General features: G+C 32.4%; 4 protein-coding genes across 4 annotated transcripts; 2 read left to right on the top strand and 2 right to left on the bottom strand.

Moving 5' to 3' along the window:
- Positions 1 to 112: 112 nt before the first annotated feature.
- LOAG_02818 (hypothetical protein) lies at positions 113 to 12,935 on the bottom strand. The gene is made up of 35 exons (XM_020446136.1): positions 12,826 to 12,935; positions 12,498 to 12,563; positions 12,007 to 12,138; positions 11,754 to 11,852; positions 11,015 to 11,231; positions 10,538 to 10,650; positions 10,211 to 10,292; positions 9,922 to 10,013; positions 9,647 to 9,717; positions 8,861 to 9,033; positions 8,650 to 8,767; positions 8,207 to 8,313; positions 7,937 to 8,062; positions 7,575 to 7,772; positions 7,155 to 7,260; positions 6,479 to 6,645; positions 6,332 to 6,369; positions 6,083 to 6,180; positions 5,801 to 5,973; positions 5,492 to 5,601; positions 5,276 to 5,348; positions 5,062 to 5,132; positions 4,803 to 4,878; positions 4,619 to 4,701; positions 4,370 to 4,472; positions 4,112 to 4,239; positions 3,895 to 3,961; positions 3,539 to 3,706; positions 2,884 to 3,024; positions 2,332 to 2,553; positions 1,903 to 1,984; positions 1,404 to 1,554; positions 939 to 1,065; positions 771 to 847; positions 113 to 477 (listed from the first exon to the last, which is right to left on the bottom strand). The coding sequence occupies exons 3-35, from the start codon at positions 12,099 to 12,101 to the stop codon at positions 276 to 278; spliced, it is 3,954 nt and encodes a 1,317-aa protein (XP_020303483.1). The 5' UTR covers positions 12,102 to 12,138; positions 12,498 to 12,563; positions 12,826 to 12,935; the 3' UTR covers positions 113 to 275.
- A 533-nt stretch (positions 12,936 to 13,468) lies between these two features.
- LOAG_02817 (40S ribosomal protein S13) lies at positions 13,469 to 15,088 on the bottom strand. The gene is made up of 4 exons (XM_003138354.2): positions 14,891 to 15,088; positions 14,314 to 14,418; positions 14,064 to 14,150; positions 13,469 to 13,827 (listed from the first exon to the last, which is right to left on the bottom strand). Exons 1-4 carry the CDS (start codon positions 15,017 to 15,019, stop codon positions 13,693 to 13,695), a joined length of 456 nt encoding a protein of 151 aa, XP_003138402.1. The 5' UTR covers positions 15,020 to 15,088; the 3' UTR covers positions 13,469 to 13,692.
- Positions 15,089 to 15,699: 611 nt separating this feature from the next.
- On the top strand, positions 15,700 to 16,703 carry LOAG_02816 (hypothetical protein). The gene is made up of 3 exons (XM_003138353.2): positions 15,700 to 15,867; positions 16,053 to 16,223; positions 16,455 to 16,703. Exons 1-3 carry the CDS (start codon positions 15,718 to 15,720, stop codon positions 16,698 to 16,700), a joined length of 567 nt encoding a protein of 188 aa, XP_003138401.1. The 5' UTR covers positions 15,700 to 15,717; the 3' UTR covers positions 16,701 to 16,703.
- A 3,151-nt stretch (positions 16,704 to 19,854) lies between these two features.
- Positions 19,855 to 20,172, top strand: LOAG_02815 (hypothetical protein; the record flags this gene model as incomplete). Its single annotated transcript, XM_003138352.1, has 1 exon — positions 19,855 to 20,172. The coding sequence occupies one exon, from the start codon at positions 19,855 to 19,857 to the stop codon at positions 20,170 to 20,172; it is 318 nt and encodes a 105-aa protein (XP_003138400.1).
- Positions 20,173 to 20,441: the final 269 nt, after the last annotated feature.

Below are 20,441 nucleotides of genomic sequence, written 5' to 3'. Positions count from 1 at the left end.
GTATCTATTTTTAGTTTTCTCCATTTAGGCGAAAAGATTGTCTGGTGAACAGTGTGCGAATGAGCTGTTGGTGAAGGAACTATTCCTTGAGGATTAAGTAATTGATATTGCCATGAAATTTCGAGAGCGCTTAATCCTGAAGTTAAACAAGACTTATGCATATGAATTGCAAATTTTATGGCATTACGGTGAACTATATTCATGGTTTGTCTTATCATGTGGGTGTTTATCTTCTCTTTCAATATCAATAAATAGAATATGCATATATTTCCTACTTAATAATGAAAATTGGGAATAAAAACGAAAATTATGGAAATTGAATTTCTGTAAACGAGATCACTTGTAAACTTCGTTTTCCTAATTTTTACTGTCTTAAATTTTTTGTCATTCATTAAAAACTGCTTCACATCATCCACTGGTTTCAAGTCATTGAGTTCATCACCACACATTGGACAACATTCTTTCTCATCCTTAAGCCTGAAATTATTCAAATATCAACATGACCCCGTTATGATTGGGAAATAAATGGATAACTTGTGGACTTTATTCTTCGTTTTTAGTCGATGCAATTTAATCTTAAAAATAAATATTATGCCTGCCTATACTGTAAAGTAAAAACATAAACAAAGCAAGAACGAAATAATTCAGAGGACTGAAAATTTTTGTTGAGTTATGAAATCGAAATGCAACATTAGGCATATTTTGTTTTATTTTTTCCATTTTGTTATGAAATGATAAAGTCACCCGGCAAATAAAATTCTATAATTAACCTCTTTAATTCAGAATAAAAACCAGGAAAGCCACATGATGGACATGTTCCAAAGTCATTCGTAACCAAATGTAAGCCCTGCAAAACATGAGCAGTGTCTGATTTTGGCATAATAAAAAATTCAGACAAAATTTGTAATTTTTGGAGATAATTGAGGTAGGATGCTCACCGTAACAATACAGTAAGGAATCAAATTTTTGCATGATGCGCAAACAAGGATCGACTCTTCCGCTGGATTATCACAGTACGGACAGCATGTCTTGGGTTCTTCTGGATCTGGTAATTTATCTGCTTTCCTGGGATTGAAAAACTGATTTTATTCAAACAAATGGTAAGCATAGCAACTCATACTTGGATTAATATGATGTTCATACGAGACTCGGAATATTCGAAGATGAACATAGGACCATTATATTTCGGAAATGAAGAGTTACTGCATTAAAATTGTTTAATGCATCCTATGCATTAAAAATACATATGATCTTAAGCATTCAGTTTGTCTATACGCTGTTTGGTCCACTGGTCATTTCACTTATTATATCCGAATTATCAATTTATTCCTATTTGTAGTTTACTTATTATTTTTTTTCAGAATCTGAATTTATATTTCTATTTTCAAACATAACAAAGTTACCTTACAATAGCTTCAATTTTCTTACGATATTTCTCGTCAATACTTTTCCGATTGCAATCTTTTAGGAGTTCAACAGCAAATTTGAATGCCGATTGTTTAAGGCCTGCTTTAGTACATTCAATAACACTAGTTGTGAGAATAGGTACAACATCTGTAAAATATAATGCTTTACAAGCAATACTTGATTGTCACCTCTATGCTAACTCTTCCTTTCCCTTTCCTTTTTTTGAAAATGAACTACATCTAATAAGGAAAACACCTAAAAAGTTAAAATAAAGAGGTAATCAAAACAGTTAAAGGGGATTTTTAATTTACTAACAGTATAACTTATTATGAACTCAATCATGTTATTACCAATCCGCAAATAACTTTACCAAAATGACATTATATCTATCGATTATTTCTAAAAAAAAAAAAATCAATAAATTTTTTTTTGTAATACATCAACATTAGCATTCATTTTTTCCTTTTTATTTAGAAATAATAATGAAATACTAACGTGCTGGAAAATAACTGATGCTACCAGCTACTCTTATTAACATACGTGCAGCTTTCATGTGTTCACCGCGTTTCACCAAACTCTGTTAAACAAAAGAAAGTCATTTTAGAAATATGTTAAAGGAAAAAAAAATTTTAATTCATGAAAGTGTGACTAGAGAAAAAACTAAAATGTCAAAAAAGGAAAAGAAGAAAAGAGTTCAAAACATCCATCTTTTGTCTTCTGCAACTTCAACTTCTTTAAATAATATATTATGAATCCTTTTTGATAATCGTTTTCCAATTTCCCAAAAACGAATATCACAACTCATAACTTGATGAATAAACTATAAAATAGCTCAAGCATCTAAAACTGAAGTATTTGTTTCATGATACAGTAATTAGCATTGTAAAATGAAATATATAAAAGTGAACCCTGCCCAGAGTTTACCTTGATTATCAGATAACTGTGCAGTAACATAAGGTTGTTTTGCACCTCAAATGGCACCTTGATTCCTTCATTCTGCAGTTCTTGATGCATGCCAAATAATAGTTTATGTGCAATTCGATATGAACCATTTGCCCGCTCTTCGGTAGCTATCACCACCGCTGTTTTTGCCGCTTCGCGGTACATTTTCATTGAAATATAGTATTTGAAGAGGAATTTTGGGTTCTAAACAATTAAAAATATACTGCTTTTCTTTTATATTTCAAGAAATGCTTCCGGGATTCCGATATACTGATAACCAATATCAAATTTTCATTTCTCCTACAAATGAATACATACATGAAATTGATAAAACTTCGACATGATTTTTTACAGTGCAAGAATAAATCATAACACATTAATCCGTAGTTGAAATAGTAGGGCTGGTGTAAGCTACCTTTCAAAAACAATATGCCAAAAATATGATTTAATTTCCTGTATCGTCAGTAAGAGAAAATGAGACAAGAGGTGATATAATAAAAAAGTGAAAAGAAGAGACGGAAATTTAAAACATACTTTAGGAATGCCATCAATTTCACCAAGCAAGTAGTTAATCATATGAGAACTTAGGTCACGGTCTCGTGCTTCTGCTACACATGTTATTGCCGTATTCATCGCCTGCGTATCTTCACCATTTGTAAGCAAGTAATCCAATGCCTGCAATCATGTCCATACAAATTTAGATATGAATCAATCGTTTACTATAAATCACTACTATGCCTGCAATCATGTCCATACAAATTTAGATATGAATCAATCGTTTACTATAAATCACTACTTATCTCTAATAGTTGGTTAAAATTCATTTAATAGAAAGATCGATTCATGTTACAAAATTTGATTATATTATTTTGAAGGTTATATGTTAAAATAAATTCAAATAATTTAGATTTAGTCTTTCCCACATACAAACGAAAACTTTGATAGCTCTAATATTAATGAAAAGAGTTTTCATGTATTCATATTTTTTGTTAGAATTATTTCATTTAGTTACAGCATATTTTTTGGTGAACACTACCCAACCAATTACAGTAGTCTGCGCTGAAGCCAAAGAAATGGCGGATCCGAATCAAAGATATGAATTCTTCGCATTTATCAGCTGTTAGCATAGAGAGAGATCGCAAATTCTTTTTTCTCCAATTATTGTGGAGGAAAAAAGTGTATCAAAAACCTTTGAATATTGCCCAGCTTTATAGTAAAAAAATCCGGCTTTCTGTGAATTCATATTCTTTGCATAATATTCAGCCAACTGCAAAAACATATCCACCGTTCCGTCATCTTCAACAGCATCAGCGAAAATATCCATCTTTTGTTCTGTTTCTGCCAGATGAAACGCTTCCTAAAATGGAAGAAAAGAGATCAAACGAAACGATTGATACTGTGAAATCTCACTCTTAAAGATCTCAATGGCGAACTTTGTTCGGGTTCAGCTTCCATCATTCCCAAGAGAAAATAGAAACAGCGCCAGATGATATTTTACTACTGTTTAGGAATTATTTAAAGTTTCTAAGATAGTGCTTTCTTTACCTGCTGGCATTGAGAAAGTACCAAAAATTGGATAGCTGAATCTTGATCTCCAAGTTTGATGAAAAATCTAAAAAAAGGAATAAATCCCAAACTACTAGAGCAATATAGACAACATACTGTAGTAGTAGGAATATTCAGTAAAAATCATGAAAAAAAAAAGATGTGAATAGAAAAAATAAAAGGAAGGATAGGAAAAAATAATGCAGAAGGAACCCACTTTGCTACAAGTTTTGCTCCTTCAACACTTCTACTTTCCCGTACAATACACACTGCTTCTTCAGGCTTATTTAAATGCTCTAACAGAAGTCTTACTAAGTTGTCGTAATCTCGTGCATTTTTATAAGCCTAAAATTTGTTTTAGCTTTCATAATTTCAAGACCAATACAACTGAGCATCATTTTTATGCGGATCTTATCACAGTTTAGAAATTTTCAGAAAAAAATATTTATATTAAAAGGAAATATTGAAATGTTACTATTGCAGCTTGCTTGTACTTCTTCTCTCCTTCCATAACTTTGCCATATGCTGTATGAATTTTTGGTGAATGAACTTTGGATAAAAGACTGCCCACCTTAGTCCTGTAAGGAACCGTAAAGATAATGGATTTTTACAAAATTCTTTGATTTTAATCTAAAAACAATCAAAGTGAAGAGGTATTGACGAATAATATTTAAACACAAAACAAAACAGGAAAGAACTTGGAACTAAATCTTAATAAAGTTACCAATTTTTTGCTTTTAATGAAACTGCAGCAGCTCGATCATAAAAATGTCCAAGTTCATATAAATACGCTGCATCACTGTACTGCTGCAAAATCGCTATCTTCTCTACTTTTCCAGCAATATATGAAAATTAGAATTTTCTTCTCTCTGGTACTTCAATCCGTAAAACAGCCGCTATAAACAAACCTTTAGATGCTCCAAAATTATCGCACAATCACGCTTGACAGCTCGTCCTTCAGTATTGGCAGCAATATCGATTCCTCTACAAAAAGGAGTTTGATTACTTTACAAAATGAATTGATAACGCATGTATGGAAATATCTATATTCTTAAAGTAAATTAAAGCAAAATTTCTCAACTATGCAAACAAACGATAAAGACATATACAGGGATAAATATGGATAATAATTAGAAAGGTGAGAAAATCAGTTCAAGTAGTACTTACTTTCGAATATCGCCTGTACGAATAGACATTCGAGCAATGCCGGAGTTACACATCTCGTTATGTTCCACAATCTTCAACTTACATTTAAAACCAAAAGTTCTTCATGCAACAAAATGGAGCAAAAGATCAAAGTAGTAACCAGATCACTTTTTCAAGGGAACTGCACAAAGGAGGATGATCAAGTAGCAGGAAACATAACATGTACAAAAGAAACCTGCTCATTATTTTTGTCAGGATTTTCAATCAAACCGTTTTCATATTGCGTCAGTGCCTGACTGTAATTTCCCCTGGAAATTAAAAAAACTGTCTTCATGTTCAAAAACATTTGTGGTCTGGCATTCAGTCTTATAGCCCATATAATTTTATTTTGTTGTGACATTCAAAACGTTGCGCAGATGATAATGCGATATCCAAAGGGTATAAAACTTACACAAATTCCAATTGTTGTGCATATTCCTTTGAAATCATCGGTATTTCTTCCTCAGCCAAACGCGTTGCTAAACTCAACGCTTTGTCCCAATGTAACAGATCCCGACGCATCTGAAAAAAAGAAGTACACCACGAATGAAACGCAAATGTTTTTGTAGCATAACTTCAACTGTGAAACCTAAATTAAGACATTTTCAAACGTGTTCATTTCGAATTCCATAAAAAATAAACCCAAAATTTTTTAACTCAAATACACTTCGTGAAATTAAGTAAAATGAAATTAGCAAACACGCAAGAAACTGCATCTTACATCCAGAGCTTCTCTTGGCTTACTCGACTGCAAAAAAAATTCTTCCGCCACATCAAAACTCCCTAATATAAGGGCTAAATATCCATTCAGTAAACTTTTCTCCTCAATATATTGTATTTCTTCCAAACTCCAAACAACACCTACTGCATCGACTTGCTTGAAAATCCGAATTGCTGAAGAAATTTTCGCACTTTACTTTTTTGAAATTAATTTTGTAGAGAAGTTATGAAAATGTGAATACTTATGGCCTACAAGAAAGAAAATTTCCAACACTAACACAACCTAAATCTACTTCGCCATTTTTTGTGGCTGCGATTGCGAACTTATTCCAGTGTTCATTAATTTTTGTAAATTCACATATACGCCATGCATACATCCATCTAAAATTGAACAATGAAAGAATAATTTTTGATTTTTTGAAAAACTTTTTTGTATGTAATAATAATCATTTATTAAACAGTAATCGATATCAATGAATAAACTTTTTTCATTTTATAGCTGTTGATGTGAGAGATAAAGAAATGTACGAACCTTTTAAGACTAAGCGCTTGATCCAATAACTTTCCCATCTAAAATTTAACATATTTCCCATCAAATCCAACAAATGCAAATTTCTTTCTTGATTATTTGATCATTGAAACACAAACAATTAATACTTTATCATTGATAACTACTAACAGTATTCAGGGATTTTCCATCGAACACCATATCAGTTCGATGACTCTCTAACAGTACGGTACCAATACGTCCATTTTGTGTTTGACAATGCACAATTCCCTTACAGAGCATCAATGGGATATATCCGTGTGGTATTTTTGTGATCCCAATTTTTAGCAACGAAACATCTGAAAAATCACTAAATTAACCAAAAATGACAGTTCCCGTGTGTAATACAATAATTAAATCACTCACATAATACCAGTTAATTTTTTTACTTTAAAATATTTTCCTTTCTATACAAAAAAGCAAAGCCTGAATTATAAATTGTAAATAAAATAGTAGTAATAAAATTCTAGGCCGAGAATGGATGGAGATATGAGAAACGGACTAGATTTCAACTTCTGGAAAGCACATGATATAAAAAAAAATAAAGAGAATTATTGTCTCTATTTATTGAATAAACATAATGCTAGAGTTAGTGTTATGACCGATTCCGTGATTTCGTCGTCAAAAGCATTTTATGAATGTTTCTAAATCAAATAACTATGCAATTCAGGTTAAATAACCAGAGAAACTTTTTTCTCCTTTACAAGACATAACGACGGAAATTGATTTAATGCATAAACACACTATAACCAATCCATGTTTGATGACCAATGTTAATCGATGCTAAATATCAATAAAATAAACTTACTTTCTATTTGATTCTTGGACACAAGATAAATATGAACAGTATCAGAGTCACACACAACAAATGTATCTCGATCCACAGAGAAATTTTCCCATAAACAGCTCTTTACCTGTAATAATAATAATAATAATAATTCGCATCTCTCTTTTTATCTACCTTGTTTCGTTCTATTTAGTCAACCTTACTGTTTTCTGTGCATATTAGGAGAATTTTCTCTATTCTATAATTTGATTAAACTGAAAAATTCAAGATTAGAGTTGTTAGGGACATATCTAAGATACAAATTCAATCGGTTTAAAAACGAGTGTAAATAATTCAGCTAAAAATGGAATCCAAAATATACTTTCAAAGTTCGTAAGCTATTTGATAATTTCAAAGTATATAAGCTACTTGAGAATTTTGTATTAAAATTTGAAAATTTACATGAACAGTGGAATCAATTGAAGGTATTTTGATAGGTTCATCATCAACAGGATTATAAATATATGCATCCAAGCGTTCATCGAAAAAACAAAGCATAATTCCTCCTGGTTCTGGATATAATGATGTGATTCTTGCCACATGTCTGTATTCGTTCACATATGTTTCATCTGATAATAAATAGTAATAGAGATGCCCAGCCTATAAATAAATATTGAAGTCGTTCATCCAAACGATGAAATTTAAAAATCAACCATGAGTTCAACAAAATTAAAAATTCAATCTATTTCTGATGAGAAGGGAATTTCGAATGTTTATCAAATAAAAAGATGCCTTTATCTAGTAAAACAAATTAAAATTCATACATTTGTGCAATAGATGAGAAAATCATCGGTAAGTGCAATGTTCTGAAGACCATAATTAGCATGTTCCGGATCTGGAATGATAAATCCATTCCCCTCGGCAATATATTTCCCGTTTTCATCATGAAGCTGTAAGTTTAATATATTTAATGTATAATGAGGGGTAACATCTTTAAATAAGTTGAATTGTTGAAAACAAATGGAAAATGAATGAAAGTTGCAGATTAAACAAATATAAATGCTTTTAGTAGTTTACTTTTAATTTTTTCATACCTTTTGCAACTGGGCCCGATTATCCAGTTTAGCAACAACATATTTCTCATTTAAATGCATGACATTAACTGTTGACAAATATTCGATCTCATAGACGTGTCGAACTCCTGCACTGTTTCAACAAATTGAAGAAAAAATGATATAAAGATGAATGAATATGTGTTAGTTTATATTATTTTGAATTGTATTGCATAAAAATCAAACATGAAATATATACTTTCTTAACCACACTTTCCGTAGCTAATGAAATAAAATGAACACTTTATATTGAGATCGATTCACCAGCAAAGTTCCAAATACTAAACTTAGAAGTGGATAAAACTGCTACATCATGACAATCTCACTAGTCAAATAATTTATTATAAAATGTAATCCACAATTATAAAAGGTGAATAATGTAGGTCATCGAAAGCTTGCACATGTAAGAAATTTCCATTACCTACCTTTCGTTTCAGCAATGTCATACAGCCATGCATGATTATTCATTGAAATTGCAATATGTTTTGGACCCAGTGCGATTCCTGTTGGTTCCAGTTCAATTTTCACTGTTGTTAACGGATTCTGAAGATAAGATGTTCTTGAAATTCTTTTTTGAATTTTAATATTTGAGTTTGAATGAGACATTATCAATTGATTTCCAAATAATATGCCCACCTTTTCTTCTTCTCTGAACAGAGTTATCTCATTCAATGACGACAAAATAGCAATGGTATTCCGATAAGCGGCTCCGAGTATGGGCATTTTTGTTAGAAACAAATGTAATGTGCCGGACCGAGTACTGGCAGCAACCAACTGTCCATCGTAATTTGTTGAAATACTGCATAAATCTGTTAAAAAAGTTAAAAGTCTAAGATTTTGCTAATGAACCCCATTCCTTCCAGAATTCAACTAAAAGAAAAAGACTTATGAATAAGCATTTCAGGAGGATAATAAGTAAGTGTTTCAGGAGGAATTAAAAAACTTATGAATAAGTAAGTGTTTTCAGGAAGATAAGTTTACCTTCGAAAATAAATGGCTATGCAGCAAAAAAATTATATTGGAAATTTTCTGATGATTTTTTTCCAATTGTTTGATGTCTATTATTTATTCATAAGTTTTTTTTTCTCTATCGTTATTAGCGCAGTCCAACCACTACCCATATTTAAACATCCATTTCCTGAATGCAAGACAAATACTTTTTTCCAAATATTTTACTAAGCCTAGCTATTAAAGTTTTTTAATTTGTTTACGGTTATCAATGGAAGCATTATTTTGTCTTCACTGGCCAAGATATCATAAATGCTTTTTCGCTGTGTACAATTCCTGGGGTAAACATCCCTTAATCTTTAACGCTATCTAATTCTTCGACCTAATATATCATCTAATTTATGTTTGCGAAAATATTAATAGGTGAAAAGCTGGAGAAGTTAACAACAGCTGAATTTATAACGACGAACAAACCATTGTTCTTAACGTCCAATTCGACAATTTCAACAATTTCATCAAGTTGACTCATTTCACGTATTCGTATCCTAGAATATGTTGAATAAAATTTTTTGTCTCCGAATTCTAAGCTTATCATGCAAAATGTTCTGAAAAATAGCTCATCATGGCGTACTTTGGAACCATCGATAAAAAGAAATAGATGAGAATCGTCGCTATCACTTATAAAATAAAGAAATAGCCTCTTAATAATGAAATCAATTATCGAAAGATTCAAAAAAGGAAATACTTACTGACTGTCACCAGTTAGCAGGACTTTAGAAGATGCTTCACTGATGTATACAAACGACAAATATGTTTTGAAATCTTGTACTGCATATACTTCCTTAAAACAGACTATTTCAAAAACACGTGCTTTGAAAGTAATACCTAGCTTTATAAACATTTATTTACAAATATGAAATATAAGTAATGAATAAAATAATGCGCAAATCATTTTAAAATAAATGACTGAAAATAACTAATTTTGAAAAAAAAGTGAAAAGATTAAGATGACAACAGTATTGAAAAAAGTTAACAAACCTGACCAATCTCTGAGGCAATCGTTGAAATGCAAACAAGAAAGCCTTTATTGAAACCCAATAATAAAAAACTGCTCCGATACCTGAAAAATTTCTTTTTTCATGGAAGGGAGAAATACTTCAACAATGATATTATCGTCATTTCGCGAATAACATTGTCATCATTTCAGCTGTAGTTACTGATACAGCTATATCTATATTTTTTCAAATGAAATTCTTCCCCAAATTACGATGTACATGAAATCTTTTGTCAAAGTAAGTTGTGTGGAAATTTTCTCAGTAAGCTTTGCTCCACAAAAAACTCATCAATGTAACAACAATAACCAACCAGGAATATGTTACGATTTCACCATAATGAACTTGACATTGAAGATTGATAGGTTGCGAATTATCATTCAATTCTGCCAACAATATAGTATTCTGACTCAAAACGGCACTTAACTGAAATAGATACAACGGTATTATGCCTCCAAATTATTTAATACTACAGAAATTCAACAATTTCATACCAAATGGAGTGTCTAAGTCTTCGGAAGATTTATTTTTGAAAAATGAATGAAAGGAAACAAAATGGAGGACGTTTTCAGTAGATTGCTATTGTTTAATAATAAATGACTACATGAAGTAATCCAGAATCAATATTTTCCTTTAATTACTTGATGGAAATGATAAAAATTAATAGTCATTGACAGGTATCTTCCCTTGAAGAAAACTAATGAATAATGAGAAGATATCTTCTGAATAATTATTTAGAAGATATATTACAATGATTTTACTAAATTATTCCTTATAGAATATAACTAACCATCATGATAGACTTTGCATTTTTATCATTTGATTGTTTCCGATTAGAAAATTTAATCAATGATGGTTCCATGTTACATATGAACGAATATATCAAATCACCGTCAATGGTGCTAACAGTGATCGTCAAATCGGTTGAACCCAATGCAAGCAAGTCACTACTTGAAAATGCTCCACATGTTATGGCACCCTGATGTTTCCCAATTGCTGAAGTCTTACTATAAAAGATGTACTCCTTTTAGTAGATCATAAAACTATTCAATGTATTTACTTTCTTATGATTTCAAACCTATCATTTCCATTCCGGAAAAAGTGCTATCAAGATTCTTTCTTTCAGAGTAATACTTTTTTCCGTCTCTGGATGTGATATAATCATACGCACAATTTTGTATACATGTAGTCTAATCATACGCACAATTTTGTATACATGTAGTCGAAAGAAGTTCAGGATATCATTTGTCATGTTATTTTGTTAGACCAAAATCGATAGTTATTTCCTATTCAGAACTTCCCATTCACTCCAAATAATAGCAAAATAGGCAACTATAACTTGTAGTAGCATATTTTTCCGGGAAATTTCAGTCAGATCTTTTTCAACGATATTTGACAATCTTTTATGTGCTGCAGGTATAATTCATAAATTAATTCGAAAGACAACTAAAAATATTAAAGTAAGAAATAACAAAACCGCTTAATATTTGGATATATATGAAAAAAAAAAAAGAGAAAAAAGAACTAGCCGTGAGGTGCGTTGGTTGTAAAATAACAAATTTCCCGTATCATAACCAACAGCCAAAACTGGCGATATGTGAGACCATAGTATAAACGTTGGCTTTTCCCTTAAAAATTCAAAAACATATTTAAGACTGGAAACTGAAACTAATGAAATTTAAATATCACGTCAAGCAAAGTTTTGTAAATTGGAAAGCATAAGAAATTTACTATTACCAGCAAAAAAACTATACTTAAATTGTATCATATAATAATATTTACTTGCCGCTCATGCCACTATCTAACTTGTTGACTGTTTTCGACGCAAATTCCCATAATGTTATTACTGTACTCTTATCATTCATTATAGCTAACATATCACCATCTCGATCCCATGATAATGCTTCCACTCGCCTGTACAAAAATAAAAAACAAAAAGAAAAATAAAAGTGGAAAAGGAAAAAGAATTTAGTAACCATTAAAAAGAAAGAATAGACTGAATCATTTACAATTTTCTCGCATACAGACACTTTCACAGTCTTTTCCCAACACAATTACTTTTGTAAGATTTAATTATGGATCTATTACTACAAATATTCAAAGACAACATCTACAAACAACATTCGAAAGCTTTAAAAGGATGTATTTACTGAGAAAAAAAAATGAATCGAATGTTACTTAATGCAACAGACAGGAATAGTATAGGGAGTGATGGAATCAATACACAAAACCAAAATAATAATAATAAATAAACCATAAAATAAAAATGTTACCCAGGTAGGATTAATTCATCAATTAAGTTGCCATTTCGATCGTATAGTTTCACCCAATTAGTCGAGCTGAAAAAGCGAATTTATTTTGATATTTCAAATCACTGTCATTAATAATCCAAACATGCAGCAAGTGTAAAACTGATTTAGGCCTTGAATTTAAAAGCAAAAACCCAAGATAAGTACAACACAAGTATACATAAGTATGACGTAAAACAAGTTTTTTCATAGTTGTGTCATTTATTTCGCTCATTTAATATTCCAGGTTCTGAAAGATATTTCTCGTGAGCAAAGTGGCATTTAAACTAATTAACAAGTAAATAAGACAAACCCAGCAATGGCAATATAGCTCCCTTTTGGACGCCATTCAAAAATTGGCTCACCTTCGCCGAGCTCCTTTTCTGTTAAACTACATATTAACTGCAAATGCACAATGATGTGATTGCTATATTCGACCGATTGATTTCTAAATTAGTGGAATACTCCTGCTGCTTTTTCCTTCATTCCCTAATTAGTGATGATTTCCTATACATGACTAAATGACCTGATTCAATCTAATCTCTACCCCATTTCTTTGCATCATAATATGTGAATTACTTTGATCAGAGGAATACGAAAGACTTACCTTCATCTTTGAATATAACTATGTTCAACAAAAGAGAACAAATTTTGCCAGTACAAAGTAGTGACATTTTCCGTTGCTGGGCAACGCAGTAATCGGAAGTAAAATCAGGCTGTTGTGAAAGTCCGGTCGTAATACAAATATAAACCACTCCCAAATGTTTTGATGAAAAGTGAATGGAACTAACATGTAACATTCAGAACCCGATATACTGGAACTAAAGACTTACCACTTCCCACATCCTAAAGCTTTCTTTCAAAACCTTCAAAGTTTTACAAAATAGAAGTTCCACAGTTCATTTTGAAGCTCTCAATGCGCCATCTAAGAAGTACGCCAAATACATATTTCGCGTGTAACATACAACCTCACTGGGCTTAAGCCATCATTTATTGCAAATTCCACATCATCAGTCAGTACTTAATGAAACCATTATCGATAGATTCCAATTGTGGATTTAATATTTTGCAATAAAGCATCTATGTACGTATAAACAATAAGCAAATATTTATTTCTTAAAAAATTTCTTCTCAAGGAAAACCCAGGCAAACTGGCAACAGTAAAACGAAATTATCCATTTTATGAAACAAGTGCTGACGCCGTCGACGATTCGTACTTCCACGTAGCTGGCAACTGGCGTTTCGTTTTGTAATATCGAGCCAAGCGATGGATACGTGATTCGACGAGAATCAGTCTATACTTTGAATCTTTATCCTGCAAATGATGACGCTGGTCATCACTACCGACCATTCAAAAATAACGCTCAAAACATGCAACGCCTGCTTCCTTTCTCATCGGAAATGAGTTCATAGTTAAAAATGAGAATTCTACTAAGATTATGCATAGCTGTTTGAAAGCCTTGCGTACATGTTAGTATCAGCTTGTAAATAAATTGTTAATTGAATATTTCATTCTTTATTAATGAGTCGAAAAAAGTCGACTTGACGAACTTTGCGATTTCGCTCCAAATGCTTGCGAATGTTAACTGCTTTCTTAATTAGGTGGTATAGATCTTCTGGGATTTCAGGTGCCATGCCCTGAAAAACAATAGATAACCAGAAGAAATGAGCGACTACTGATATTAATTATCGAACTATCGAAGTACTGATAGATGCCGGCTGGTATGATCCAAAGGTTACAATACCCATCCGACCATCATGCAACTTAGTCGATTAAAAATGCATAAACCACAGTTCTTACTTTAGCTTTCAGGATGCGTACAATCTTGTTACCGGTAACACGTCGAACCTGTGCAACGCCATGTGAATCACGTAGTATTACGCCAATCTGCGAAGGACGTAAACCCTAAAAGATATAACAGCATCAATCGATAATACCGCAACTACCAACGGAAAGTACGACATAACTGTTTCGATGCTATATACAGATGACCTCAATTTGAAGAAAGAAAATAAACTGAACTATACACTGACATACGGTGGGTTTTGACAAGTCATACTTCTCTTACCCCAAAAGTTTCTGTCTTGAACAGATTGAAGAAAATGGGAATGGAAAGTGAAATTAGGTTTATCCAAACCATATATCTATACCACTACTTCTTTTTTATCTTTGTGACGAATTCTGAATATGTGCAAATCTTCAACGTTTCAGTGAATCAAATTAGCTCTATATTTTTGCGAAGTTCCAATATAACTTCTAAACCACGTTATTTCAGGAAAAAAAGTTAACGATGGAAGTGCTCATACACCATGGATCATACATTAGAAAACAAGTGAATGTGAGAAGTGAACATGGGTAAATTAACAAATAAGGTAACCTTTTTCGCAAGACGAGTAATTTGCTCCTGAACTTCCTCACTTGTAAGCTTGAGCCAAGTTGGTACGGATCGACGATAGGGCAAAGCTGACTGTGAAATACCCTTGCCAGGATTATGCATACGACCCATGACTGAAGCTTATTAATTGTAGCACTACTTTTTACGTTATGTAACTCCCAAAGCTTTGTACACCTGAAAAATAATGTGGAATGTTTACTAGCGTTTACTAGCATTCAATATAATCATATGCAACAATGGAAAAAGGTAATATGGCGGATGTATAGGAATCAAGAATAAACTGAATAAACGAGAATAAACTAAAATAAATTAAAGCTAAAGTCAATACGGTTCGAATCACTAGGTAGCAAGATAAAAGACTCAAAACGACAAACACTTTGACAAAGACCCAAAATAGTCTATACCGGCCCGGACAGTCATTACACAACAACTAAACCAACCATTACCTCAACCTGAAGAACGACACTCTTCGACAAACCTAATATCACTGAATGATTTTCCACATTTAACAAACAGCCACTGGGTTGCGCTACGCAAACGATAGTCTCAATTCAGTGATTACGCTCAGCAGCATCCCATTACTTTACCATTTGCTGTGCACTTATCTTAATTATGTTTGAATTTTCATCTAACTCTTCTCTCCCTTAATTTCAACCTTACACTTAGTTTATTTCACTTCAGTTTCCTACTTATCATCATGGCCAACTTCAGTTTCTAATTTAATTTTAATGATCCATAATAATGGTTGATCAAAGGAGAATGATGACTGGATTAAAATCACTACTTTATTCGTTGCAGTATTTTATCAAATGTTAGTTGGAGGTATTGAGGTAGATCCGGAACCTAATGTCAATCTGTTGCTGATTTTATGTGGTAGTGAAGAAATAACAGCGGATAATGATACTTTCCACTTATTGTGCGCAATTTGTGCAGCCAATATCGTCAGTGATCGTACAAAGGTTACATTATCATTTTGCTCACGTTTATTTCATGTGTTTCCTCCGATGTAGCCTTGCGTGCTGAGTACGTGTATAGGTGTGTGGGTGAGAGTTAAGAGGTCATATGTGAACTTTTTGCAAATGATATGGTGAAATTTTAGAGCTCAAGTCAGCCTGATCTTACTTATATAATGCGATAATTTCAGCTTTACTGGCTTCGACATCATCCACCTACGTCACTTCCGAAAGAACTAGCATTAGAACCATGGCAGCTTTCACGTATAACGTTGCGTTATTTCAATGAGAAACTCATTGGCGGTGTTACGACATTCTGTGCTTCCGCCCATACGTTCCCCTTTAGGGAAGTTGCTGTCATTGTAAGTTCTTGACAGGTTATCGACACTTTAATTTTATGCCAATTTATGCAATTTAACGCTAGTAACGCTAACCATTCCAGGTTGCATTGTTTGTTATTTGGATTTGCAAACTGAATCCATATATGAAATTTAAATTCTACAAAACTGGAATTTGAATTAAATTTGCAACTTATACGTTCCAAAGTTCTATTCATTTTATTATAACTCATCCCTGCCGAAACTTATTTACAGGTGGAGTTTTATGAGAATGACATACCACATGAAGAATCACTTTCGACAATACTAGCATTACTTTCCGATATGGGTAATTATTTCTCGATGGTTTCGAAAGGTGCATTATTCCAGCAAAATATATTTCCGGTAACTGCTTTGATTCGAACTTCTCGAATATATGATTATGGATTAGTAGCAAGTCTATATACGAATTGCATGTTACGCTTTGAAAATGGAGTTTGTAAAAATATGTTAGCCAAATAAAACGTCATTTGAAAATTTGTTTGAACAATTTTAGAGCAAAACAGTAATATTCTATCGAACTGTATCAGAGTTTAAACAGGTGATTACGTTACGCGAAGGAATGGTAATAAATCATTATTAAGCCCAGATTCTTTCCTCATTAGCGATGGATTAAGAATTGTTAAAGTTCCAACTGAGCTAGGTTTCATTCGATCGTTCGAATGCATTGTTTGAAGATAATCCATTATCTTTCCTCCGTAACACAACTCAGTTTTTTCATTATATGTTTTGCTAAAAAGAATGATTGTATTGATGATGCTGTAGCGTACAGGATCATTTCATATTCAGTTAAATTTTTTTTTTCCAGTGTACATATCGACACCACTTGAACTTTAGTCGAACTTAGAGACTATGAAATTTGCAGGGTTTTTTTACTTTCGCATTCACTTTCAAAAATTCATGGAAATTCTGATGCTTAAAAACAGTCGATATAAGTAAACAATGTATTCTATGATATTCCTTTATCATTACATGTTATTTTATGCACATTACCGAAATAAACTGAATAATTTGTTGTCTTGAAAGAGAATACTCTTTATGTTAAAGGATAATGTCAAAGATCGCAAATACTAGAATTTGATAGAAAACAGATCAGTAAAATTGAAGTATAAGCCGCATTTCTCTAAAGTATAAGCTGTATTTCCAAGTATGTGGACTAGATTTCGAGAATTTTCCCACATGATATTCGACTTACACAGAGAGATAATATATAAAAGCATCAGAATATTACTGGCATGTAAGCTGTTTTGATGGTATTGATACTTAACAATATCGTAAACATCTTGATGAGAAAAGAGAGTATTGGAAGAATTGTCAAGATGACAAAATACATTGTGTACTGATGATGTAAATCACTTCTTTATAAAAAATTGAATGAAAAAAAAAAATAACTCAACTAAATAATGACGCAAAATGCTTTCTATTATTTTATTTTTTCCAATTTCTAACAATTTTTCCAATCTGAACAATTGAACTGAATTTCGAGAGGGATTTAACTAAAACTCTGAAAACTGAATGGTGTAAATGCAATAATGATGTAGTACGGCGTATTGTATACGCTGAGGATAATTTTGAAATTATTACAGCTTTTTTCAATTCTGATTTGAATCATTTAATGAATTTTATGTAACCACTTAGCTTTATACATATAGTGATATGACATGTTTTCCAGTGACACATTTACCTTTAGCAGAGGTCATTCTACCATTATTGACCATTCGTCAACGAGATTAATCCTACTATTACTAATTCCTTCTCACACAAGCCGACCCTACTTGTCGTCATAGAGGTTAATCCTACCATTACCAATTACTTATCCACCACTCAGATACTACGCACATTTCACGTGTCACTTTTTTGTACTAATTAAAAGTACAGCATATCCATACGTATTATGCGTCGTTCTTCAGGAAAATTTGTAAAATTTTATGATAGGGAATTTTCTATAATTTATTGCCAGCAAGACATAACAATAAACTTGATGAAACTTTCCACGTGATCTCTCTGCACCATTGCAGGCAAAAGTAAATACTCAGACGTGCGGGTATAACCGAACAGAAAACAATAAATCATTGGTTCATCCTAATTTTCTTGACAGTATCTGTAAGTATTGCTATTTCTTTCGGAAATGTTAATCTTTTTTCTTTGCCCTTTCAGTGACTGTCGCAAAATTACGTGCATATGGAGAAAGCGTACCCTAAAATTTATGGCGAGAGGTTAAACATGAAAACACATTCAAATTCAATGATCTATTTTATTTTGGCACTAAAATAACTCTTTATACTCCAATAAATTTTATGTTCCAAACAAGATCACCACTTGACAGGTAGCAGTTAAGTAGATTTCAAAAAGGTATAATCAATCGATTCCTATCTGATGAGCATAAATACTATGATGACAAAATAGCTCGGTTAGAAAATAGCTACTTGGTCTTTTTAACGATTATTGTTGTTGTTGATGAGCATCGATTTATTGCTTTAAACTTGGAATTCTAGGCTAAATACTTTCATAAACAAAGCTAGGTTAAATATACTCTTAACAAAAATGAAATAGTATTAATGCCTTCTATCCCTACAATTCTAGTTGGAAATTAATTTAGGGAGTAGGAAATCTGATCCTATTAACTAAGATATATAAATAAAAGCCTACTGAATGTGTCCCAGCCATTACAAATCCATTCATACCTTTATGTAAATAATATAATCATAGCAAAAGCATTGCAGTGTAAATAATTACTGCTATAATAGTAGCATCGAAATAACATTAATAATGTGTAAATAATTCTACCAATGATATCGCCAATTTATATAATCGCAGTAATGGTACTCTATGACTAAAATATTGATGTATGGTACCTATGCAAACAATCATAATAATGTAGTATCCAGGATGTAAATATTCATAATAATAATAGTATATAGTAATACATGGTATCCATGATGTAAATATTTTAGCAATAACGGTGTGATATCATGATGTAAATAATGGTGCTCAGGATATAAATGATGGCAGTAATAATGCTGTGGTACCTACGATGCAAATAACCATAGTAGTAGTGTTGAATCGCGACGTAAATAACCAAAATAGTAATGCTGTGGAATCCACGATGTAATGGTGTGTGGTAATACGGTGTAAATAATCATCCCAATGGTACCGAGAGGTACAATGTCACAGTGTCATTTCGAGGATGGCGCTAAGAAATTGGAATAGAAAGTGGAGAAAGAAAAAAAGAAATGTACGAACAACATATATCAATTCCAGCAACTATTCATCCGGAAAGGAAACAAGACGTCGCAATGGCGACAACGACGACTGATATAATGAAGAAAACCGGTTAATGAATCATCATCACCATACGATGAGTCACCACGCAACATCATATAAAAGCGTTGATATAATTGCACTGTTTATCGACAGTAAACCCTAAATTTTCGTAACTATGCAAAAATTGGCAAATATCATAAATACGATGAGGTTATGACATCATACATATGTTTATATATACGTAGACTATACGTACACACAGACACACATACACAAATACACATACGCAGATGGATAGATGGGATGGGATGGATGGATGGATGGATGGATGGATAGATGGATGGATGGATAGATGGATGGATGGATGGATGGATGGATGGATGGTTGGTTTGGTTGGTTGGTTTGGTTGGTTGGGTGGTTTGGTTGGTTGGTTGCTGCAAACGAAGGAGCGGAGATGTCTGGAACGAAGATCGATACTAATTCAATGGGAACTCTATTTTCTTATCTTTATCGATCTATTGATCGAGAAATAGGAAAGGAGGGAGGGGGAACTAACGGATGTAGAATAGCAGCAGCACTACTGCGCTTAGTTGCTATGCCCGCACATCTATGTCACACGCATTATTCTCCGGAGCTTTTTCAATGTCACCTCTCCTGTGTTGGTACCTGAAGGTACCGTGGTAGTACCCCTCATCACACCCCTATTCATCGTTTTTACAGTTTTGTAAATAACGCTGTAGGAATAAATGAATCGTTTTTGCTATCTATTGGTACCGAAGTACCTTCTGTTCTCTCTTGGTGCTTCACTAGCAACATTTTCTACCTCAAATTCCTCTTATTATTATTATTACTATTATTATTATTATCATTATTATTATTATTGTTACTGTTATTACTATCATTATTAATATTATTATTATTATCATTATTATTACTATC

Source organism: Loa loa (genome assembly GCF_000183805.2).
Source record: "Loa loa unplaced genomic scaffold supercont3.84, whole genome shotgun sequence".
Classification (NCBI taxonomy): domain Eukaryota; kingdom Metazoa; phylum Nematoda; class Chromadorea; order Rhabditida; family Onchocercidae; genus Loa; species Loa loa.
The sequence above is the reverse complement of the archived record's forward strand: the minus strand, read 5'-3'. Positions and strand labels throughout refer to the sequence as shown.